At 35.7% G+C, this 27148-nt stretch overlaps 1 protein-coding gene across 1 annotated transcript in view; it reads right to left on the reverse strand.

The window, feature by feature from the left end:
* Positions 1-27148, reverse strand: part of LMBRD2 (LMBR1 domain containing 2) — a 61958-nt gene that overhangs the window by 4814 nt on the left and 29996 nt on the right. The window contains exons 7-16 of the mRNA XM_011944356.1: positions 18002-18076; positions 16730-16843; positions 16166-16349; positions 11923-12104; positions 10658-10791; positions 9192-9297; positions 8604-8701; positions 5027-5130; positions 3811-3857; positions 2410-2515 (exon numbers count right to left, since the gene is read on the reverse strand). Coding sequence (XP_011799746.1) covers positions 2410-2515; positions 3811-3857; positions 5027-5130; positions 8604-8701; positions 9192-9297; positions 10658-10791; positions 11923-12104; positions 16166-16349; positions 16730-16843; positions 18002-18076 — 1150 coding nt within the window. The remainder of the gene's footprint in view (positions 1-2409; positions 2516-3810; positions 3858-5026; positions 5131-8603; positions 8702-9191; positions 9298-10657; positions 10792-11922; positions 12105-16165; positions 16350-16729; positions 16844-18001; positions 18077-27148) is intronic.

The following is a 27148-nucleotide window of genomic DNA, read 5'->3' on the forward strand; positions in this document are numbered from 1 at the left end:
ACAGCCAACAGACACATGAAAAAATGCTCATTATCACTCGCCATCAGAGAAATGCAAATCAAAACCACAATGAGATACCATCTCACACCAGTTAGATTCCGCCTTTCTTAAGCATTCTCCCGTCTTGCCAGATTTTTCCATTCTGTAAACTTCCTTCCACTCTATGGTAAGCAAGCGTCCAAATCCCTTTACAGAATCCTATTTCCCAGTTGTAACTAAAGCTTCAGCCCTTTCCTATTTATTCTACCCTAAAATCCTTCAAATAAATCCTTTTCTTTTCATCTCCAGGACAACTGCCTTATTTTAGGCCCTAATTATTTCTTACCAAACAGTCTCTGAAATGATTTCTATATCTCACTTCCCTAAGAATTATGCTTTATACTGCCATTAAATTCATCTTTCTAAATCAAAAATCTTATCATACTTCTTCCCAGATTGAAACTTTACCTTTAGGTCAAAATCCAAACTTTTTTTTCTTTTGTTTTTGAGATGGAGTCTTGCTCTGTTGCCTAGGTTGGAGTTCAGTGACATGATCTTGGCTCACTACAAATTCCGCCTCCTGGGTTCAAGCAATTCTCCCGTTTCAGCCTCCTGAGTAGCTGGGATTACAGGTGCATACCACCATGCCCAGCAACTTTTTGTATTTTTAGTAGAGAAGGCGTTTCACCATGTTAGCCATGTTGGTCTCGAACTCCTAACCTCAGGTGATCCACCCACCTTGGCCTCACAGGCATGAGCCACAGTGCCCAGCCCCAAATCCAAACACTGGAGAATGACAATATCTGTTCCTCAACTACCTCTGTGGCCCCCTCTCTTATTAGCCTCACCATGCTTTAGTTACAGAGAAAAACATACATTTTCCCAAAGGTTCTCTCATGCCACAATGTCCTGCACTTAGTCTCCCTTCTAATTAAAATACCCTTCACCTGGCTAAGTACTATTCATTCTTAAATACTCAGCTAAACATGTCCTTATTACAGAAATATTTCTTCATTATAAAAACTCTTTCCTAAGATAAGCCCTCTTTTTCCGTTCCCCAAGCTGAATTCCTTCTGCATCAGATGTGCATCCTTCCATCAGAGCTGTCATGAGAAATCTACAGTATCATACACAGCCTAATTAAAATATTTTTAACATTTCTATTTAGCTCTTTTGTATAGTTTCCATCTCTCCGGTGAAATTCTCCCCTATCTGTTCATGCACATTGTCCAAGCTTTCCATCAGATCATTTAACATACCAATTGGTTATTTTAAAATCACTGCACTATCTGATAATTTCAATATTTGAGCCACCTCTGGGTCTGGTATATTCACTATTTTATGTTTTGAAAATGGCTCATATTATCTTACTTTCTTGTATATCTCATAATTTTGGGTTAAAAGCCAGACATTATGTGTAAAAGAAGGAAAAGATGGAAAGAAATCATAGTTTTATGCCCAGAACGGGCACATCTCTTCTATTAGATCATCACTGTCGAGGTCTGCACTCAACCTATAGTTGATCTGAGTTTGGATTTGGTTGTTGCTTTAGTTTCCTTAAGTCCCCATGGACTTCACATTTCTCTAGTAATGAAATCCTATGACTTTGTACTTAGTAGGGCCTCAAGTGTCAGACGGTTTCTCTCAGTATTCTTTTTCCACTCTCAGATTTCTCCATGTTTCTATTCCTCCTCCAACAATTGACTACTATTGCTTGGTACTCAGTGCGAAACTTGTAGCTGAGTGGGTGAGAGTGCTCAGTTTTTCTCCTCCATCCTCTGTGCACTGAAGCCTCAGCAATCTTACATCTCTCCCAGAAACAACCTCTTTCTTCTATTCAGCTCAAGGTTCTAGGAAAAACTGGTTTCCTAGCACCTCCTAAATACCTTCTGCCTCATGTTGGTGTGGGTCAGTGACACAGGAAGGTTTCCAAACCCACCCTGGTGGCAGATGGCTTCTGTCTGGTATCAGTCCCTCACTCAATTATGAGCATCCTGAGGACAAGAAGCATACCTTCTTTGTATTGCTTTATACCTGGGAATATGCCTAACTTATATGGGTCAGTCAATAAATTATTACAAAAATGATCAAATAACCTACACCAATTAATAGGAAAGAAAAACATCAAGGTAAATAGTAGAATTAACACCTGTCTAGAACATACCTGGGATAAGTGCTTATATTATTTAGGGTTAGTATACTTAAAACTATTTATTTGATGCCCCAGTTTCTCGTTTCCCTACCAGAGTACATATTTTGAGCTTCCTCTTCCTTCTATATACTGAGGAATGTGGGGAAAAAAAAAGTCACTGCAAATACACATTCATAATTCTACAAAGGCATTTCTGGATGAGTATTCTAATACTCAATCTCTATGCAAGCAAGCATAAGAAAACGATTTCCAAGTCAACTAGAAGATAAACTACTTACAACGGTTGGTATTAACATCTGAGAAGTTTGACTCTTTGGGGTCAGTATGGATATTTCTGTTCCTAGTGGAATCTTCTCTATTGTGTCCATAACGTTCTTTCCATTCCTAGAAAAGAAGCACAAATAAATATATAACAAGAGAACAGAAAATAATCCATTAATATCAAGAGATTACATATGCAATGTAATATAATTTATTTTCATCAGAAATTCATTGGTAATCAATATAATTATCCTAGTACCTCTAAAAATCATAGGTCAATGTTTTTATTTTTATATGATTTGTTGAAGTCACAGTCTCTATAAACTTTAACTTCTACAAATGACAGAGACATTTTTGCTAACTTTGATTGTTATTCATCTATCTAAAATGTAAAACAATATTACTACAAGCTTACTTAGACCATGCAAAAGTTATAAGAACCCATAATGACTAATACATGTTAACAAAATTTTCTTTCACTCAAATAAACTACAAATATTAGAGAGCTAAAAAGTCAACAGCTAAAGCTGTATACAAACATAATTAGTCTATGACTCACGCAGCATTATGAGTCATCTTAAATGTAGTAAAACCATATTAACTGGATTCTACTCACTAAATTCTTAGAATTGAAACGGACATTAGAAATCACCTAATGCAACTTTCCATGCAGTGCAGGGTCTCATTCTAAAACATCCTTGCCAGATGCTTTTTGGCTCTCTGACTAGATAGCATGTAATTTTCTATGTCTGAGAAGCCTATTGCAATTCTGGTAAATCATGTAATTTAGAAATTCTCATAGAGAAGAAAAATCTATCTCTAGTAACTTCTACTCTTTGGTTCTGGTTCTGCCTTCTAAAATAAAGAAGATACACATATATGAAGATACACAAAGACAACTATTAGTTAGTCTTTACTTTGCCACTATATACACCTATTTGTTAAAAATATGTGGTAATTATAATTAGATTTTACTCAATTTTTGCCTTTTCACTTTCTAGGAGGTTAGTTTGCCTCAGAAAATGGAGGCTTAAAGAAAAATTAAGGAGGAATAAAATTAATATCACAGCACCAAAAAAAGAGAAACAATTTTAAAGCAATCAAAACCACTTTAATAGCAAGAACACACAAATTTATTTATTTATTTATTCATTCAACAAATATTCATGGAGCACCTACTTTAGGCAAGAAGCTGCTCGACGCCAAACACGAAGTAATTTATTACTAATGACTTTCAGAACAGGTCTGTCAGGATACTTAGTGTATATACCTGAAAGTATTAAAATTCCCTTTCTTTAAAAATATAACATTTTCCCACTGTTTTTATTTTGTCTTTAGCTAATTATTCCAAATTAGTAAGATTCTTAAGAAATATTTCAAATTAATCTTCAGATTACAGAAGTTAATACTGTACTTACTCTTCTTCGATTTTCACCTTCTTCTTGCCTTTGCCTTTTTCTCTTCTCTAAAGACAGAAAAATGATCTCAAATACGGCATAACATGGTTTAATCAGACATAGTGTAACTGAAGTAAAGATATCGGGCTATGACTGATATTTCTTTTAAATTATCACAAAATCAAATGTTATAGGTTATTGCTGGAAAGAATTTGAGAGGTTACCTCACTCAATAGTGAATGCCTTCCGTATTTTTGTTGCAGATGGCCCTGTAGTCTCTGTTTAAATAACTTTAGTGAACAAAGAGTTCTTTCTCACAATGACCTGAAATTTGTTTCTCTGTAAATTCCATTCTCTTTTATTCCTGTCTTCTAAGTTAAGTTCATACTTCTCTTCTTTCTGTATGAGTGGTTTTCTTGGTTACTCTCTTTAGGTTACAAACATGATGTTTTCACTTTTTTCCCACAGGATACGCTCTACAGACTCATAATTCTAGCTGTCCTTCTCTAAATACCTTTTAATTTTATCAGTCTTATTCTTAAAAATCTTACTCAGGACTGGATGTACTATGCCATATGAGGTCTAATAGGAGAGCATGTGAAGGCTACACTAACTTATTTTGGAGCTGCAATATATTTTGGCTTACATTCAACTCATAATCACACAAAAGCCCCAGACTCAAGTAGGGAGAATGTCTAAGAACCAACGTCCCAAAAGTCAACTGTTTTTCCCTCCATGCTACCATGACTTTGAATATCAGTAAATTTAATACACTTAGTTTTGTGATTTGATTCTACCAGAGTGCCATGTATTATAACAGGCTATTAATGATCATCATATTCTAAAAAAGTAGCCTTTGCTTGAATGATTTCCCATGCAGTATCAAACTGATGATTCTTTAAATTAATGAGCTTTATAACTGTACAGAATTTGGCAATTATGTTTCAAGGTAAACATGAAAATGATTCCAAGACCAAACAAGGGTGTTATCTAGCTGCAGACATACTAATAATTTAAGCTTCAGAATTTCTTAAAGACAGATAAAACAATTATTTATGTTTTCAAATTATTTTTGCTAGGAAGGCTACATGTACATTTTTAGCTAAAAATTTGCATTAATTGATAATTTCTTAGGATAGATTAAAAATTATTCACAAACCATACAAATATTAATTTTGTATTTTGAGTCTTAGCTTTTGGTATTTTCACTTCATTTATTTTAAAAGACAAATCTTACCTTTTCTGATTAATTCTTTTCCTTCATTAACTAAGTCTGATGTCATATCATCATCTCCCATAAACTGCTGGAAACCAAGCAGATTCAAACAACGGGTTCCCAAACTAATAAAAGCAGGTTTTTAAAAAAGACAAGCATTATTTCACATTGTAAATATTTAGATGAATTGTTCTTTAGCATTGTCACTCCAAAAGAAGACTATGCTTCATTACCTGTTATCATACAGTTATCTACAGTCACATCTGACATGCTTCAAGAAATACCACTTATCTCCCTTTCTAAGAAGTGTATGCCCTGTACTTCACTGATTAGGGTATGCACTATATTCAGGTTTCTTATAGATGTCAATTAAGTCAAGTTATCAGCATACCTTCAGAAAACAATTACACCAAGATGCTAAAATGATAACTATAATAATGTAAGAGCAATTTTTTCCCTCTGATCTAGTTAACTATTTAAACAGCTTTTATACACTACAAATTGATTACTATATCCTATCTGAAGCCTACTACCTTATATCATATTTGCTATTTACTTTAAATTTGATTGTTGTACAAGATGAGAATACTGAAAATATGGAACACAAGGAAGGAAACGATAGGTGAATAGGCAGGATTAATATTTGTTTAAGATCCAACTATACATCAGATAGTTTACAGATGCCTTCTTATTTAATTTTTACTATCACTCTAAGAGATAAATATCACTTTACAGGTAAGAAAACAGGCCTAAGGGGTTAAATACTTTGCTAAAGAGCCCTTAATAAATGACAGACTTAGAATTTAAATCCCAGACAAAAACCAAGCAGTTCTTTTTATTGTATTAGTTCTCAAACTTTTTCAATGATGTACTTCTACACAGAGAGGGAGGAAAAGGGAAGAGAAAGTGGTGAAGGGGAGAGCGAGAGAGACACAAAGGGAAAACAGGAAAGCAATTTAGAAAAAGTGAAGATCGGCCGGGCGCAGTGGCTCAAGCCTGTAATCCCAGCACTTTGGGAGGCCGAGACGGGCAGATCACGAGGTCAGGAGATCGAGACCATCCTGGCTAACACGGTGAAACCCCGTCTCTACTAAAAATACAAAAACTAGCGGGGCGAGGTGGCAGGCGCCTGTAGTCCCAGCTACTCCAGAGGCTGAGGCAGGAGAATGGCGTAAACCCTGGAGTCGGAGCTTGCAGTGAGCTGAGATCCGGCCACTGCACTCCAGTCCGGGCGACAGAGCGAGACTCCGCCTCAAAAAAAAAAAAAGAAAAAAGAAAAAGTGAAGATCTCCATTCCATTTGGCAGGAAAAAGGTGTAAATATCTAGCTAATCCATAATATATCTACTTGTTTCATTCATATAAAAAATATTTATTATGTATTACCATTGGGTAAAATTGGGGTTTTGCAGATGATTATGTTAACTCTCTGACTTCAAACATTTCCTTACCATGTTCATATCCTTGTGAGAGTACAACACTCTGGGATGAGAAGCTCAGAATTAGATCACTGTCTCTGGGAAGGTTTTATCTTTGTCTAAAGTGTCAGGAAACAACATTACGCTCTCTAGGCAGGTAAGTCTGAATATTCACTCTGGGTGTGGCTGTGTTGCTAATAGCATGGGAATTAGACTAATTCTGGCAGCATTTCAAATGAAAATGAACTTATCAAGTCAACCTATCATTGAAATGTTAGTAAGGCATTGCTTCGGGTGTTCTATAACAGAACATCTATTCTGTGAGTTAATCTGAAAATTAACTTTTTTTCCCCTTAAAGATAAAATGGCACTCAAAGTTTATCCTGATTAGAAAGACGCTTTTAATGATTATATTAAACAATTTTCCTTTCTCTAGACATAGTGATTCCTTATAGCTAAGATTTTATAGTTGATAGAGCATTATTCTGCCCCATATCACTTGATCCATACAACCATCTAACAAGGTAAGAAGAAATGCTAATCTTGCCAACATAACTGCTAACATTAAAAAAATTTATATATTACAAGTTCTTAATGTTCCACTTTATTAACTTTTCAAATAATTAAGCACATAATAAAAACATAGTTTTAGGCACACAAAGTATGACTAGACTCTCCTTTAATACTTCATTTTCACACTGTAGATCTGTTACTGTCTTCTCCACCTAAAGAAAACACTCAAAATATTAGATTTGTTATCAGTTCGTATTAAAAGTATTATTTTAAGGGAGGAGAACACCCCTCACATTGTCTTATGCCCTATTTCTGCCTATAAAGAAAGAAGAAGTAAAAACTAAAAGGCAGAAATGGAATCCACTGGCAGACAGCCCAGCACCGCACCCTGGGCCTGGTAGTTAAACATCAGCCCCTGACCTAACTGCTTGTGTTATCTATAGATTTCAGACATTGTATGGAAAAGCGTCGTGAAAATCCCTGTCCTGTTCTGTTCCATTCTAATTACTGGTGCATACAGCCCACAGTCACATACCCCCTGCTTGTTCAATAATCACAACCCTCACGCAGATCCCCTTAGAGTTGTAAGCCCTTAAAAGGTGCAAGAATCGCTCACTCGGGGAGCTCGGTTTTTGGAGATGTGAGTCTGCCGATGCTCCCAGCTGAATAAAGCCCTTTCCTTCTACAACTTGGTGTCTGAGGGGTTCTTGTCTGTGGCTCATCCTGCTACAATTTGAAGTTATAATCTTTTAGTTATTTTACTTATGAGAAAGTAAAATATATTTTTAAAAATTCAATAGAGAATGTATTTTAAACAATATCTGTTTACTCATTACTGTAATGTTAGTAGATATTATCTGTAAACAACTATAAAATGGTATTGGAAGATTTAAATAAAGTAAGTAGATAAAATTTATTTTTCTCAGAAGAGTAAGCAATGAACATTTTTAAGTGTTTTTGAAAAAGTGGTATTTTGGGTATGTTATGGAGCACTTAGGCAATGAAAGAGGGCAGAGTACAGGATGAGGAGGCCTGGCATATAAAAAGAAGGAAAGACAGATGCTAGAAGCCAAGTACACCTATCCTTTAAACCCTTTTGAATCTCACTCCTGCCTAGATTCTACCATTCATTCTAATTCCATGAAAAGAGCATTCCATGTGCTTTCTGACACAGGAGAAAATTTCTCCTCTAGTCTTAATGTACAGCTTGATTACAATTGGTCCTCACCTGACCCTTTGTTCTGGCCATGGTCTGAAGTATCTAGACACCCAGCAATAATTATTGGAAAGCTCCAAGGCTAATTTATGTCATTAGAAAAAAGCTGGACAGAAGGGTGTTTTGCAGGCTACACTAGCTGTCAGTGTCAAAGGCCAGGACTTAGAGTTAACACTCTGTAATTAATCCTATCATTTTGTAGCCTAAATAGAATAATGTTAAAATAATATTATTTATTATAATAGAATAATAACTCTACCTCTTTTTTCTTTAAATTTTTTAGAGGGAGAATAGCACCTGATCACTCCAGTAGTCCCTTTAAACTATCCCCAGCTTCTCCAAAGCCACAATAAAACAAACTGAAACTCAATCAGTAAACACTGAAAAGAGTTTTAAAGAGAAAGGATATCCAGATTTAAGAGCAAAAGAAAAAATAATGTTAAGTTTCTTACCTAAAATAAGTAGCAATGCAGAGAATTACCACCAACATAGGATAATATATATAGAATCCATCTGCAATAAAGGATAAAACTTTCATGGAACCCATAATCTGAAGAGCAAGAAAAAAGTAAGTTAAATTGGAATAGCTCTATAATTTCCATTCCTTTCCTTCATTAGAAAATTTGCCTATAACCAGTTATGCCAATCCATTTGAACTTTTTAAAAAGTAGAAAAAAAGCAGTAAATGGACTTATTTTTTAAAATCTGCTTTTTATTGAGGTTTTTCTTAAGGAAAATTAATGTAATTATTACTCAAAATTATCACATACATTGACTATAAATATAAAGTTAATATTAGTATAGGTCAATTCTTTTGATACTGCTCAGTTAGACAACCTATATGAATCAAAAAACATTTTTATCATAAAAGAAGCAAAATCACTTTTATCCAGTCAATAGTAATACATATACAATCTTTAAGAGAAAATTTTACCAGTAACACTGTAGAACTTTTCTGCTGGCATTAAAAGAAATTTCACAATAACAGCATCTCATATAGATAGTGAAACTAAGGAATTCCATTTTCTGACCACACTTACAGATGTGTAAGCAGTTGGCTGAGTATTCTTGTGAGAGATAGATGAATCCATATGGGTCAAACCCAAGAAATTAAGACATAAAGGAGGTGTCAAACGGCAAAATAGCCTGCAACAAACATTTAAAAATATGTATATAAAAAGTAAAGCAGTAAAATACATTTTATATTATACTGAGATGTATTAAAAACATTTCACATAATTATAGCTAAAATTTTCATCTATTTGCTTTATATATACTTTGAATTCTTAATGTGACCTGCCCTCACTTACTTGAGAGGTATTCTGAAAATTGCCACATCAATGCCTACATGACTACAGACTCAAGCTCCTTGCTTTTATGGTTTCTGCCATTGCTTTATCCCCACAAACTGTGGAATGCCTTTGCATGCACCTCCTACAACTAAGTCATCTGTAAAATCCATCTCACAGCATGACAAGGACAGTATCATCCTCAAGGTGAATTGTATTCAGTACATAAAAGAACTGAAGTTGTATCAACATATGTCATTCTGACAAGCACAGACATAAAGTTGTTCAATTCTGTCCAAATAAAAAGAATGCCTTACAAACCCACGTGGATAATTGGGGCTGGGGAGAATAAAGTGTGGGTATGAATAAAAAAAAAACATAATATGAGAGAATTCTTTTGTGGTGACAGAACTGTTCTGAATCTTGATTGTGTTGGTGCCTACAGGAATCTACACACACACACACACACACACACACACACACACACACACACACAAATGAATGAAGGATTAAAAAAATGGTGAGAACTAAAGTCTGTAGTATATAGCTAACAGTAATGTTTTACTCTCATTTCCCGGTTTTGATATCACTGGGGGTAGAGTGAAGGTTACATAGGACTTTTTGTACTATATTTGCAGCTTCCTGTGAGTCCATAATTATTTGGAAAACAACAAAAAAGATGCTTAAAAATACTTTAGATGTCAACTCCTCTACAAAATTATCTAAGTTCATCCTTTATAAATACCTCATAGGACTCATTTAACAATAAGAACAACTAATAGATTGTACAATCTCACCCAACTTGAAGATGTCTCTCTAAATCCTCTCTAAATTCCTCAGGAAAAATTGTTCTTTTTGGTTTCCTCAGTCCTCCTCAACTCAGTGACAGACCACTGAATCTTAGGACACCATCTAGGTCTGACTTAGTCTCTAAACTCTCCATTGTTTCTACTACTTGCTAATCTCTGGTTGGTAAATCCAGGCTCACTAAGTATGTTTCTTCTGCCTTCTAGCCTAACCCAGCACACCTACTTTAACCTTAAAACTCAAGCAGGAGTTAGCTGGCAATCAACAAACATCAATTTAATATTTAAACCTAATCAATTAGCTGATGGAAATATAGATGTTAGTGGAACACCTGTAAGCAAAAATAAAAGATCCATAAGAATACACTCAATGATGACATTTCTCTTGTTTCTAAACATAATCCTACTTACATGCCACTGAAAAGAAGGCTATAAGCATCAGTCTGGTGATGTGAAGCCAAGTAATAATAGTTAAATACACGAATCCTGAACACAGTAGAATAAACACAGATACTTAGGAAGAAGATGGAAAGAAAGCAAGCAATCTGGAAAAAAACAAAAACAAAGCAGTTTGTTTAAAACAAACAGACTTTAGCACTTAACAATTACAAGCATTATCCTTCATTTTTTTTTCTTTTTTTGAGACGGAGTCTGGGCCCTGTAGCCGAGGCTGGAGTGCAGTGGCGCAATCTCGGCTCACTGCAACCTCTACCTCCTGGGTTCAAGTGATTCTCCTGCCTCAGCCTCCTGAGTAGCTGGGATTACAGGCATGTGCCACCATGCCTGGCTAATTTTTGTATTTTTAGTAGAGACGGGGTTTCACCATGTTTGCCAGGCTGGTCTCAAACTCCTGATCTTGTGATCCACCCGCCTCCACCTCCCAAAGAGCTGGGATTACAGCCACCACGCCCAGTCTAGCCTCCATTTCTAACATTTATTGATGCTCTATAATTGAAATACAGTAATAGAGAATTTTTAAATCACCCACTAAGATTAGGAAAAAACCTACATTTCAAACTGTTTAACATCCTAGATCCAAAAGTTTCAAATCTACCTTCTAATGTGAGCCTGTTTTCCCATTCCCTTGGCAACTCCTCACATGAGGTCTACAAGTTATATAGCTTTACTGGCATAAATATAATCAAAGTATTCCTAGGGCCAAGTGTGATGGTTCACGTCTGTAATCCCAGCACTTCGGGAGGCTGAAGCAGGAGGATCACTTGAGTGCAAGAGTTCCAGACCAGCCTGGGTAATATGGCAAACTCTGACTCTACAAAAAAATACAAAAATTAGCAGGGGATGGTGGTACATGACTGTAGGCCCAGCTACTTGGGAGGCTAAAGTGAGAGGATCTCTTGAGCCTGGAAAATCGAGGCTGCAGTGAGCCATGTTCACGCCACTACACTCCAACCTGGGTGACAGAGCAAGATTCTGCCTCCAAAAAAAAAAAAATTCTCAGATTTTTGCACTATCTTGCAACTTTTCATCTCTCCTCAAATAGTTATTAGTTTCTATAGCGTGGGTAAAATAATGAAGCACATTTCTGGAAGTTTAAATAACAACACTGCAGAAAACTTCACGGCTTTCATTTTTACTAGAAGAAATACATGGAGAAAATAGTTAAGGATTATACTACAAAGTGACATCTATTTATGACAGACATAAAATAAACTGACCTCTATATAAATATAATTATACGTTTTTTCTGCCAGCTGTATGAAGACCGCAAAGAGGGATAAGACAGGAGTAGTGCTAAAGAATGTGCACTCTGACCACACAACAATCACGGAGAAGATGGACAGAACCACAGCAAGTATCTTGTAAAACCATGGTCGCAAAAGACATTCCCAGTACCATTCTAGAAGATAAAAGAAAAAAATGATTAGGAAAACTATAAAAGAGTAATGGGGTATTTACATTGTTTCAAAATATCTCCCAATAAGATACTTAATTTCAAAGAGAAAAACAACAATTTAACGGCAGAGAAACCAGGCAGATACCACCCTAACCAAATGATCACCTATGATGGGACAAACTGACATCATGTGCTTCCTGCTGTGATGTACTGATAGGAACATGACATTGCTGCTGTGGTATTCCTACAAAAAATGCAGAACCTGCATCTAATTTTAAAGAAACATCAAAGTCAAATTCAGGGACATTCAACAAAAAACTGGCCTATACTCCCAAAAACATTTTCTGATATATCATAAAACACAAAGACTGAGAAACTGTGTCAGATGAGAGGAAACTAAGGAGACATAATAACTGAATGCGATGCATGATCTGGGATTTTTTACAAAAAATATTATTGGGATAATTATAGCAAAATCTGAATAAGGTCTGTGAATAATAGTACAGTATAAATATTAATTTTTTATTTTGATGGCTGTATTTGGCTATGTAAGAAAATATCTTTATTTTTAGAAAGTATACACAGAAACATTTAGGAACAAGGAGGCATCATGTCTGGATACAACTCTAAAATAGTAAGAAAAAATACATACAGACAAAGCAAATCAATATGGCAAAATGTTAACATTGGAGAGCCTGGTTGAAGGGTATATGGGAATATTCTGTACTGTTTTGTTTTGTCTTATTTTGTTTTGAGACGGAGTCTTGCTCTGTCGCCCAGGCTGGAGTGCAGTGGTGTGATCTCGGCTCACTGCAACCTCTGACTCCAGGGTTAAAGCAATTCTCCTGCTTCAGCCTCCCAAGTAGCTGGAACTACAAGTGAGTGCCACCACGCCCAGCTAATTTTTTGTATTTTTATTAGACGCGTGCTACCACGCCCGGCTAATTTTTTGTATTTTTAGTAGAGATGGTGTTTCACTGTGTTAGGCAGGATGGTCTCCATCTCCTGACCTCGTGATCCACCCACCTCAGCCTCCCAAAGTGTTAGGATTATAGGCGTAAGCCACCACACTCAGCATCATTTTGGTTTTAAGTCTGAATTTAGGTATAAAGAAAAATTTAAAAAAGAAAGCTCAATAAATTAAAAAGCTATATTTTTACTTCATTTATTGAATAGTTGAGCTTCTGGTTCACTGTAATTCTTTACAATTTTTCTCTCATCATAATTCCTAGTGATTTCAATAACCACATAAATGATTCCCCTTTCAATACCCTTGTCTCTCATTTCCTTGACCTCCTCTCTAATGAACTTTCCCTCCATCCTACCTCAATTACTTGTTGCTACAGTGATGCCTAAACCTTTTATTATCAGCATCTCCAGCCCTTCCATGTAATCACATTCCAGCATGCTTGTCTCCAAAGAATACCTTCATCTAGTACAGTATTTCAACTCCACTGACTGGCCATACCTGGATGAAAAATCAATTTATTCTATCACATTTCTACTGTTATTTAACACTTTGATGCCCTTCCTTCCTCATGCAGCTCAGATTCCAGTCTTTGAGGACAGTATCACACTTACTTTGCCCCATTTTGCTCCACTGTACCTGTTAAGCTAAACCACACCTGGTTAAATCCAACTCCCTGGCTACTCTGAGCCTGCATCCACACAGCTGCACACTGCAGGAGAAAGACACCCAACCTCGTTGACTGGCTTCACTTTAAATTCTTAATCACTAGCTTCAAGTGGGTCCTCAGTACTGCCTCGCTAGCCTACTATAATTTGCCAATCTTCTCCGATGCCCACTCTGCTAGGTAACTATTTTGCACCTTCTCTTCCCTCCTCAAATCTCTAAAATCTCCTCTTCTATACTTACTCTCCATATTTCATTGAGAAAACAAAGCAATCAGAGGAGAATTTTCCCAAGTTTCTACCACTACAACTTCTCAGCTAGTTACATCTGTGCCTTACCTCCACCATTCTCTTCATTGTTCACTATTTCCTACCTCATCTCTACTAGTCATGAACATTGTCCTGGAAATTCTCTATTGTCTTCTCAAATTCTCATTTGTTTCTTTTTTTTTTATTTGAGACCAAGTCTCACTCTGTTGCCAGGCTGGAGTGCAGTGGCACAATGTCAGCTCACTGCAACCTCCGCCTCCCGGGTTCAAGCGATTCTCCTGCCTCAGCCTCCCAAGTAGCTGGGACTACAGGCATGTGCCACCACGCCCAGCTAATTTTTGTATTTTTAGTAGAGAAGGGGTTTCACCATGTTGGCCAGGATGGTCTCAATCTCTTGACCTTGTGATCTGCCCGCCTCGGCCTCCCAGAGTGCTGGGATTACAGGTGTGACCCACCATGCCTGGCCTCAAATTCTATTATATCATTTACTAATTACATGTGATAATTTCTCTTGACTATGCCCCCAGTCCTCTGTCAGCTACTACCCCTTTTCTCTGTTCCCTTTTATAAGGAAAACATTTTAAGAGTTTTCTAGTCTGTCTCCAATTGCTCCTCTTCCTATTTCTTTTAAATTTTAGTCAGGTTTTTGTATCCTCTCCCCTCACTTCTCTAAAATCCAATGGTCAGGTCTTAATATTTATGATCCTTAATCTATGTGCAACATTTGAAAAGATAGTTTATATACTCTCTTCCTCAAAACACTTCATTGTCCTAATTTTCCTGTCTCACCGGCCCCTCCTTTTCTAATCTTTTCTGCTGGTTACTTCTCATCCACCTAATTTCTAAATTCTGGAGTGCCTCAGAATTGGTCCTCAGACTTTTCTCTTTTCTCTATCTCAATACTTCTTTATTGATTTTACCCCGACCCCATGGTTCACTATACATTGATGGTACCCTAATTCATATCTGTAGTTCAGACTTCTCCCTTGAATTTCAATTTCTATAATCAACTGCCTATTCAGCATCTTTACGCCTTTATATGTTTATTGTCTGTTTTCCTCACTCCCCAAGGGCAGGAATTTCTGTCTTTTTAAATTGATACGTACCAAGCTACCAAGCACCCAACAATACATAGCACTAATGTACCCAAATATTTGTTGAATGAATGAAAACAGATACCACATCATTCCTTCATTTAATTACGAAGCATTTTTGTTAAAGTTTTCTGAGATATTTGTTATAGCCATTAAGTCTTCATACTCAAAACCAAACATACAAAGGACAATCAAGTGAATATAACCATTTATTTGAATAAATAAGGTAAATAGAAGTTTTAATACTGTGACACTTTTGTACTTGCATTAAGTTTCTTCGCACTAAATTTGACAACACTTGAAGGGAATACTATAAATTATCAAAAAGGAGAAAAATGATAACTACAGAGTATAGGTTTTATAATAAGACTAATAAATGTAAATAATCAAAGAGGATTATTTAGGGGAATATTTCAGTAGTATGTCAAGACTGAAGAAGAGACCCAAGCTTGTGATGTAAAATTACTTACAATTCTATTTTAAGTACAGTCATGTGTCACATAACAACATTCCAGTCAATGATGGACTGCATATACAATGGTGATCCCATAAAATTACAATACTGCATTTTTACTATTATCTTTTCTATGTTTATATACGCAAATACTTACCACTCTGCTACAATTGCCTACATTATTCAGTACAGTAACATATTGTATAGGTTTGTAGCCTAGAAGTAATAAGCCATACCATATCGCCTACATGTGTAGTGGGCTATACCATCTAGGTTTAGTATGTACCCTATGATGCTCATGCAATGATGAAATTGCCTAACAACACATTTCTCAGAGTAATCCCAGTCATTAAGCAATACATAATTGTATACATTATGCATTATACAAAATATGCTTGACGTATACATTTTTTAATAGAATTTTTATTATTTGTGAAGTAACAGTGGAAACTAATGATTATATGTTACATGATAAGTAAAACAGTTATTTTGGGGAAATGTTACCAGATACTTAATATCACATAGTATACATTTTGCATTGGTGAAAACACATAATTTTTTTCTACAGAAAACTTTTCATCATTAAAGTTTGAAATTTATATTAAATTACATACCAAATGTAGGATTATAAAAATATTGGATAAATCGATTTTCTGGCTCTGGCGATTGAAAGGTGTGAACAAACTGACGAGTAGCACTAGTTTCATTTTTTGCTACATCTTCTAGATAAAATGCTTGTTCCAAAAGAATCTGCCATTGTACTTGAGTTCGACGGTGTCTCTGAACTGAATAAATCACCTAAAAAAGAGAACGGGGGTAGACCTGGCAGTGTTCTGATCCAACAGTGGTTCAGCTCTCCACTAGGGAGCATGTTTTGATTGTCACAACAATGGGAAAGTGCTAGGGTATTTACTGGGTCAGGCTGAGAATATTAAGGTTCTAAAATGATGTAACAGTATTATATAATGTAACAGTTATGCTCAGCGAAGAATTCTCCCTCCCCAAATGCCAATAGTACCCCTGCTGGTATACACAGAGATAAAATATTTCAAAGAATAATAAGGACAGGATGAAAGGAAGTTTTAAATACACATTCACTAAACATTCCTTTCATATGAGCAATGATAAGTCTAATTAAAATCATCATTAAGTAAAATACTTACAATTAACAAAGTTACCTGTTTATGCAGTTTTACCAGACTTTTTTCACTTGGGTAAATATTATGCTTTTCATCAAAATCTTCATAATCATCCATGTTTCTACCCATTTTTTCCTGATACTCCGTAGGGCACTGAAAAAAAAAAAAAAAGTAGACTTTTAAAAATCTTAATTGTAAAAAGATAAAAATTTATTTTTATTAAAAATCTTTCATTCTTGAGCAGTTCTAATTTTTTCAAAAACATCTTCCTACTTTATTGTCATCTCTAGTTAGACTTCATCTGCTGATATTTTCTTGAAAATGTCTTAAAAGGTGTACTGAGTTACTTCTCACCTCTATAATATTAATCTTTGTGTTCATATATACTAGATAGATATAGATGGCCATAGGCAGGGCAGCCTACCTACAGGAAGCAACTAGTATTTGAGACGATTATTCTAAGTAGGATAAATTATTTTTCTAGCTAAAGAATGAAGCAAAATCATGACAAATCCAAGATGCTGAATTTTTGAAAGGCATAGCACAGAGAAATAAATACATGAATTTAAAGTCATCTTCTATACTACTATTCATTTATTACCTACATGAACTTGGGCAACTTAGTTAACCTCTCTTAGTAGTTCTCAAAAAGTAGCAAATGTGAGATAAATAGTTAGAAAAGTGATTCCAGTGAGTATTATCTTAGCCCAACAGAACACTAGGCAAGAATCAGTAAAACAGATTTAAAATATAGGAAAATAAATATTTCTATCATTCTGTGGGTTTAGAAGACAATTGGGGAACTACAAATAACCATTTTTGGAAGTATATAAATACCCCTAATTCAATACCAATGCATCAAAACCTTAAATGTATGGTTTATTAAATACCTATGCTGACATCACTCATTTTATGATATATGTCATGAATATATTAATGAAAACATTTGTAAAATAACGTGTAGGCAGCTGATTGTAAGATATTACTGAGGCTTTAGTTTATTTTTACAGGAGATATGCCTTTAGTGAACAAATACAATGACAGTTTAAAGGTTTATTTCCATCACTGTCCTGACAATCCTTATATATTAGTCAACCTCTATCTCCATATTTCAACAGAAAGTACTGCCAATAATTAGTGTTAAACTTGCAGTAATTAAAAAAAATTCAAAGTACAAATGGTATTGGTTAATATTTCTATGAAAATGAGTTTAAGACCTCACCTATAGGCTGTTTTCATACTTTTCTGGTACTTTTGGTATAATATATAAGTGTGTATTTCAAAAGAAAACAGATAGGATGATTTCATTACCTTTTTAAGTATTGTATCAACACATTTTCTCAATGGGTGATTATACTTGATGCTTTCATTCACTTTACGAACCTCCTATAAAAACAGTAAAATAAATAAACATATTTCGATTTCTACAGATCACATATTCCAAATGAGAATGCATTAAGTACTATATATTTTCTCACAAGTTCAACTTCAACACAAATTACTTTGCATTACATGAATAAAGGTTCTTAAGAACACAAGTAAAAATACAAAGTCACTGAATAGCTATTTCCATACCCTGAACTTTTCCTTACTTTTTAGATTCACTCTCTCATCACTTCATCACTTGGTGCACAAAAAAGAATAAGCATTATTTAAAAGTCCACAAAAGATCAGACAAACTTTGTGGTCCTAAAAGAACAGGGCTATATTCCTCTGCCTTACTCACCAAGATCAATTATCTCATTATCTAAAATATAGTGAAAAACCAGAGGAAGCAAAAAAGCCTACAAATGTCACAAAGTGCCAGCTCTTTCCTATAAGAGTACTCTAGAGCAGTCATGATTGATTAACTCCATACTTGCTTATGAGGAGCACACTATCTGCTGGCGGGGCACAGTGGCTCAGGCCTGCAATGCCAGCACTTTGGGAGGCTAAGGCAGGTAGATCACTTGAGTCCCAGAGTTTAAGACCAGTTTTGGCAATACGGTGAAACCCCGTTTCTACCAAAAATACAAACATCAGCCAGTCTCATAACCTGGTCTCTAAATAAATAAATAAAAATTTAAAAATAGAATAATTTAAAAACAAACAAACAAAACAGCACACTATTTGCCAGTACTGTGCTAGGTGTAAGGACCCCATAATCCCTATAGAGGGCAGGGAGAGAAGACAAGGAATTGTCAGTCTTAAAATTTCAGTCTAGTAATGCGATAATTAAATAAGCAATTCTGATTATAAAAGGCATAAAAGGGTTAAAGAGAAGACTCTTTAGAACCAGTAGTTCCTAAGGAATCACAATATTCTATAATATTCATGAAATTTTTAAGAAGCTGAAATCACTGTTTTAGTCAGGTGGAATAGCATGTTCACAGCTTGGAAAGCATAAGAGAACTGAGCAGGATATTTAGAAGAACATTCCGGGGCACAGAGTAGAGAAGCGTTTTTAGGGATATAAAACTCAAGGCAGAGAAGCCATCTAGCACATAGACAAAATTGCGAAAAAATATTTGTAATTTATATGACAAAGACTCATCCTTAATATGGGATGAGCTCTTACAAATCAACAGAAAAGTGGGAACACAGAAAAAATGCCATTGGCCAATAAATGTCTAAAAAGATATTTGAGCTCACTAAAAACAGTTACAGATTTTAAAAATAAGTTTTTTTCAAAATTGATATTATGTAAAGAGGTAAGACTGTAGGAAAACAGGCCCTCCTATATACAGTAAAAAGTGATATGTATACTTTATAAATAATCTGTACCAGTAGACACTATTCCTGTTAAGGAATTTAGCTTAATGAGGAAAACAAACATAAATAAAAATGATGCGGAAACTACTGTCAGAGAAAATTATGAGGTGCTCTGAGAGGGGAGAATGTAGAGTGGGAGACTTTCTGATTAGCTGATTATTTAAAATGAGATGCAACAAATATATAGAAGTCAGTCAACCAAAGGGAGAGACTAGAATATTCCTGGCAGAGAGAAAGGGATGGGACACACAAAGGCCTCCAGGCCTAAGTGAGCACATTACTTGAAGGGACTGAAAAAAGTCCAGTGTGATTATAGGGAAAGGGAGATTAAGGGTCTGCATAGCACTGGATCAGACTGAAAGAGCAAGATCAAAGTGATCCTAGAAGCCCTTAATCACGGTTTATTTTGAGGTTAATGTGTGAGGCCTACACATGACAGCGACAAGATAAGACTCGGGCTTTTAAGAGGTCACCTGGAAGCATCATTACATCTATTTTCCATTACTAAGCTGCCTTAAAGTTTCTTGACTTGTTAGCACAAATTTATCATACTTTGAATATGAACTATATAATTTGTTTATATATTACATGTGAAATATCATGTTTTTTTCTTTATTTAGCCATATTAAAAAACAGGTACTGAAACAATTAACATTTGCTATATCTGTTATAAATTTCGGCTTCCTTCAAAAGTTCATAATTTTAATAAAGCATGGAAAGTATTTGAAATATACTGTTTGCTTTCTTTATACAAACTAATGTAACTTTGAGCTCTTTCATTACTGTGTCTCATCAAATTCTTTTCTAAGCAGGTCAGACAACATTCATGAAAGAAGGCTAACAGGCAGTTTTCAGTGGAAATAAGTAGCTGTTTCTCCCTCCCTAAAATTCTCTACCTAGAAAAATGACAAAAGATAGAGGTGACCTTTTAGGCCATCTAGCAAATACCTTCTGAATGATTTGACATAGTTTATAAGTTTTATTAATGCTTCAAAGAAAGGTAATAGACACACAAATGCATATATCAGTTTCAGAGAGAAACATATCATAAAAATACCAAACAGTTTTTATAAAACTACATTTGGGAGATTAAATGGATAGCTGAAAAAATATTTACCAATAAAGTGATTGAATTTTATTATCTGTCAAATGACTAGACTTCTCAGTATGGCATTCAAAGCCAAGATATAGCTTTATCTTTCCAATGTAAACTTCATGCTCAAATTAATTTGGTTTTAAAACTTCCTGATATCTGCCTGGAATGTTATCAGCTATCAAAATTCTACCCATTCTGCAAGGCCCAGGCTATCCTTCATGTCCTCTGACTGTTATTCAGTAGTGATAACCTCTCCATACTAGAGCATTTTCTTTTTATCATTCATGTCACATTTACCACATACTGTAAGGGACTCTGTCCAATTTTCTACTCTAGAAAGTCAATAGAATAGGAATTTCTATTCCAGCCAGTTCTGCATAGTACTTAACATGGCAGGAAGATAGTAAATATTTTTTAAATGATAAATATGTTTCTCCTCAAGTTTATAAGTTTCCAGATATTCAGAAAAGCAGAAAGAATCCCAAAATAGCTTGAAGTATATGGCCACAGAAATTCATACACAGGAGGTGGAGCAAGATGGCTGAATAGAATTCTCCACTGATTGTCCTCCTCACAGGAACACCAAATTAAGCAACTATTCACACAAAAAAGTGCCTTCATAAAAAACAAAAAACAAGGTACAACCTCAGCTACTGTTGGGTATAGTACTAAGTGGGCTCTTGGGGCCCCAGATTGCAGGACTTGGCTCTTAGACAGCATTGTTGAACCTTCGCTGGGCCAGACAGGAGCCCAGTGCCCTGAAGGGAAAGTCCCAGGCATGGCAGCATTCACCACAAGCTGACTGAAGAGATCTTGGGCCTTGAAGGACTTTGTCTTGTGGCTTGGGTGCCAGTTTAGCCACAGGTAGATTCCTACAGTTTCTGGCTCCAGGCCCTGGCTCCCAGATGGCATCTCTGGACACACCCCAACTCAGGGAGAACTTGCCACTCTGAAGGGAAGAACAAAAGCTGGGTTGGCTTTGCCACCTGCTGACTGTAGAGGACCAGGGCCTTGAGCAAACATAGACGGTAGCCAGGCAGTGGTTACCGTGGCCCTTGGGCGAGATGCAGTACCATGATAACTTCAGGTCTAACCCAGTGCAGTCCCAGTGATGGTGGCCACAGGGGTGCTTGTGACACCCCTCCCCCACCTCCATGAAGCTCAGGACAAAGAGAGAGATTCCAGTTGTTCGGGAGAAAGCAAGGGAAGGGAACAAGAGTCTCTGCCTGATGCTCCAGAGAATTCTTCCAGATTTTATCCAAGACCACCAAGGTGGCACACATCTACAAGTCTGCAAGAACCGCAGCAGTATGGGGTTTGGGGTGTCCCCTAATATAGACAGAGCTGCAGTGACTAAAAACTTAGATTACAATACCCAAGTCCCTTCAAATACCTGGAAAGCCTTTCCAAGAAGGATGGCTACAAATAAGCCCACACTGCAAAGACTATAAAGAATACCTAATTTTTCAATGTCTGGACACCGATGAACATTCACAAGAATCAAGACCATCCAGAAAAACATGACCTCACCAAACAAACTAAATAAGGCACCAAGGCCGAGCACAGTGGCTCACTCCCGTAATCCTAGCACTTTGGGAGGCTGAGGCTGGAGGTTACTTGAGCTCAGGAGTACAGCCTGGGCAACATGGTGAAACCCTGTCTCTACAAAAATACAAAAATTAGCTGGGTGTGGTGGTTTGTGCCTGTAGTACCAGCCACCAGTTACTTGGGCAGCTGACGTGAGAGGATGACTTGAGCCCAGGAGGTGGAGACTGCAGTGAGCCACAATCATGCCAGCCTGGACAACACAATGAGATCCTGCCTCAAAGAAATTAAATAAAATAAATAACAAGGCACCAGGGACCAATCCTGAAGACACAGAGATATGTGCCCTTTCAGACACAGAATTCAAGACAGCTGTCAAAATTCAAGGTAACACAGAGAAGGAATTCAGAATCCTATCAGGTAAATTTAACAAAGCTGTTGAAAGAATTAAAAATAATCAAGTAGAAATTCTGGAGTTGAAAAATGCATTGACATATTGAAGAATGCATGAGAGTATCTTAACAGCAGAATTGATCATGCAGAAGAAAGAATCAGTGAGCTAGAAGACATTTGAAAATTTGGCTATTTGAAAATATGGTTAGAGGAGACAAAAATAATAAAAAAGAATGACAAATGTCTACATAATCTAGAAAATGGCCTCAAAAGGCCAAATCTAAAAGTTACTGGCCTTAAAGAGGAGGTAGAGTGAGAGATAAGGGTAGAAAGTTTATTCAAAGTGATAATAACAGAGAACATCCCAAACCTAAAGATATCAATATTCAAGCACAAGAAGATTATAGAACACCAAGCAGATTTATCCCAAATAAGACTATCTCAAGATATTTAATAATCAAACTCCCTAAGGTCAAGGATAAAGAAAGGATCCTAAAAGCAGCAGGAGAAGAGAAACAAATAACACATAATGAAGCTCCAATACATCTGGCAATAGGCTTCTCAGTGGAAACCTTAGAGGTCAGGAGAGTGACAGGATATATTTAAAATGCTGACAGAAAAAAAACAAAAAACAAAAAACAACTTATCCTAGAATAACATATCCAGTGAAAATATTCTTCAAACATGAAAGAGAAATAAACGTTTCCAGACAAACAAAAGCTGAGAGAGTTCATCCATACTAGTCCTGTTCTATAATAAATGTTAAAGGGAGTTCTTCAGTCTGAAAGAAAAGGACATCGATGAGCAATAAAAATCATCTGACGGTACAAAACTCATTGGTAATAGCAAGTACACAAAAAAACAAAGAATATTATTAACACTATAACTGTGGTGTGGAAACTACTCATATCTTGAGACAAACCAATGAAAAATAACTATGACAACTTTTTAAGACACAGATAGTATAATAATACATAAATATAAAAAAAAGTTAAAAGTAGAGGGAGGAAGTGAAATCTAGTTTTTATTAGTTTTCTGTGTTTATCTTTGCAATCAATGTCAAGCTGTCATCAGTTTAAAACAATAGGCTATAAGATATTACTCACAAGCCTCAAGTAACCTCAAACTAAAAAGCATACAACAGATACACACAAAACAAGAAGCAAGAAGTTAAAACATACCACCAGAGAAAATCACCTTCACAAAAAGGAAGACAGGAAGAAAGGAAAGAAGAGAATATCACGAAACAACCAGAAAACAAATAACAGAATGGCAGGAGTAAGTCCTCACTTATCAGTAATAACACTGAATATAAATGAACTAAACTCTTCAATCGAAAGACACAGAGTGGCTGTATTGATAAAAAGACATTACAACTGATACTGCAGAAATTCAAAAGATTATTAGAGACTTCTAATGAGCAACTATATGCCAATAAATTGGAAAACCTAGAAGAAATGGACAAATTCCTAGACACATGCAACTTACCAAGATCAAACCATGAAAGAAATCCAAAACCTGAACAGATCAACAAGTAATAAAATCACAGTTGTAGTAAAAAGTCTCCCAGCAAAGAAAAGCCCAAGACCCAATGGTTTCACTGCTGAATTTTACCAAACATTTAAAGAACACAAATCCTACTCAAACTATTCTGGAAAACAGAGGAGGAGAGATACTTCCAAACTCAATCTATGAGGCCAGTATTGCCCTGATTCCAAAATCAGAAACAGACACATCAAAAAAAGAAAACTGCAGGCCAATATCCCCAATGGACACTCATGAAAAGATCCTCAACAAAACACTAGGAAAACAAATTCAAGAACACGTTGAAAAGGTCATCCATCTGATCAATTCAGATTTACACCAGGAATGTAAGAATGGTTTGACATATGCAAATCAATCAGTGTGATATATCAGATTAATAGAATGAAGGAAAAAAAACCATATGAGCATTTCTATTGATGCCAAGAAAGCACTGACAAAATTCAACATCCCTTTATGATAAAAACCGTAAAAAAAACCCTGAATATACAAGGAACATACCTCAACACTATAAAAGTCATATATGACAGACCCACAGCTAGTATCATACTGAATGGGGAAAAATTGAAAGCCTTTCCTTTAAGATCTAGAACAAGACAAGGATGCCCACTTTCACTACTGTTATTCAGTATAGTACTGGAAGTCCTAAGTAAAGCAATCAGACAAGAGAAAGATATAAAGGGCATCAAACTTGGAAAGAAAGAAGTCAAATGATCCTTGTTTTCAGGTGATAAATCTTACATTTGGAAAAACCTTAAAACTCCACCAAAAAACTATTACAAGGGATAAACAAATTCTGTAAAGCTGCAGTACACAAAATCAATATTCAAAAATCAGTAGCATTTCTATATGCCAACCACAAACAATCTGAAAAAGAAATCCCATTTACAATCTCTATAACACAAACAAAATACCAAGGAATTAGCCAAATAAGTAAAAGATCTCTACAATGAAAACTATAAAACACTGATGCAAGGAATTGAAGAGAACACAAAAAAATAAAAAGGTATTCCATTTTCATGGATTAGAATAATCAGTATTGTTAAAATGTCCATACTACTGAAAGCAATCTACAATTTCAATGCAATCTCTATCAAAGTATCAATGACATTCTTAACAGAAATAGAAAAAACAATCCTAAAATTTATATGGAACCACAAAAGATCCTCAACTGCCAAAGCTATTTTAAGTAAAAAGTGCAAAACTGGAGGAATCACATTATCTGACTTTAAACTATATAATAAAGCTATAACCAAAACAGCATGGTGTTAGGATAAAAATAAACCAATGGTATAGAATAGAGAACCCCAAAATAAATCCATATATCTACAATGAACTCATTTTTGACAAGGGCTCCAAGAACATAGAGTGAGGAAAGGATAGTCTCTTTAATAAATGGTGCCAGGAAAACTGGAAAACTGGATATATGCAGAAGAATGAAACTAGACCAGATATCTCCCCATATATAAAAATCAAATCAAAATGATTTAAAGACTTAAATCTAAGAACTCAAACTATGAAACTAATACAAGAAAACATTGGAGAAACTCTCCAGGATATTGGACTGGGCAAAGATTTTTTGAGTAATAACCTACAAGCACAGGCAATCAAAGCAAAAGCTTCTGCACAGCAAACTATCAACAAAATGAAGCGATAACCCATAGAATAGGAGAAAATATTTGTAAACTATCTTTCTGACAAGAGGTTAATAACCAGAATATATAAGGAATTCAAACAACTCCATGAGAAAAAAAAATGTAATAATCCGATTAAAAATGGGCAAAAGATCTGAATTTCTCAAAAAAAAAAAAGACATACAAATGACAAACAGGCAAAAACAGGCATTTTATAGTTTTCATTGTAGAGATCTTTCACTTATTTGGCTAATTCCTTGATATTTTATTTGTGTTATAGCAATTGTAAATGGGGTTTCTTTTTCAGATTGTTTGCTGTTGACATATAGAAATGTTACTGATTTTTGAATCACTAATCATCAAAAAGATGTAAATCAAAGCTACAATGAGATATCATCTCACCCCAGTTAAAATGGGTTTTATCCAAAAGACAGGCAATAATGTAATGTAAATTAGTACAACTACTATGGAGAACAGTTTGCAGGCTCCTCAAAAAAATTAAAAAGGGCCGGGCGCGGTGGCTCAAGCCTGTAATCCCAGCACTTTGGGAGGCCGAGACGGGCGGATCACGAGGTCAGGAGATCGAGACCATCCTGGCTAACACGGTGAAACCCCGTCTCTACTAAAAATACAAAAAACTAGCCGGGCGAGGTGGCGGGCGCCTGTAGTCCCAGCTACTCCGGAGGCTGAGGCAGGAGAATGGCGTAAACCCGGGAGGCGGAGCTTGCAGTGAGCTGAGATCCGGCCACTGCACTCCAGTCCGGGCGACAGAGCGAGACTCCACCTCGAAAAAAACAAACAAACAAACAAACAAAAAACAAACAAACAAAAAAAAACAAAAAAATTTAAAAAAAAAAAGCTACTATGTGTTCCAGCAATTACACTGCTAGGTATATAACCAAAACAAGGAAATCATTACATCAAAGAAATGTCTGTACTCCTATGTTTATTGCAGCAGTACTCACAATAGCCAAGATTTAGAAGCAACCTAAGTGTCCATCAACGTATGAATGGATAAAGAAAATGTGGCACATATACACAACAGAGGACTATTCAGCCATTAAATAGGAATGAGATCCAGTCATTTGCAATAATATGGGTGGAGCTAGAGGTCACTATGTTAAGTGAAATAAGTCAGGCACAGACAGACAAACTTCACATGTTCCCATTTATTTATGGGAGGGGTTATGGGTAGAAGGGAGGGTGGGAAGTGGGAATGGTTAATGGGTACAAAAATATAGCTAGAGTGAATAATATACAGTGTTTGATAGAACAGGGTGACTACAGTCAATAATGTAATTGTACATTTTAAAATAACTAAATGAAAATAACCGGTTTGTAACATAAAGAAAAATAAATGCTTGAGGTGATGAGTAGGTACAAAAATGTTTTAAAACCCCAGAAAAACAAACAAAAAAGAAATTCATACCTGAGAAATCATGCATTGTTTTTGATGGAAAGAGGTTCAGAGTTATCTTGCTGTCTATGTGTACCTAC

The sequence above is a fragment of the Colobus angolensis genome, unplaced genomic scaffold (genome assembly GCF_000951035.1).
Source record: "Colobus angolensis palliatus isolate OR3802 unplaced genomic scaffold, Cang.pa_1.0 Scaffold230, whole genome shotgun sequence".
NCBI lineage: Eukaryota > Metazoa > Chordata > Mammalia > Primates > Cercopithecidae > Colobus > Colobus angolensis.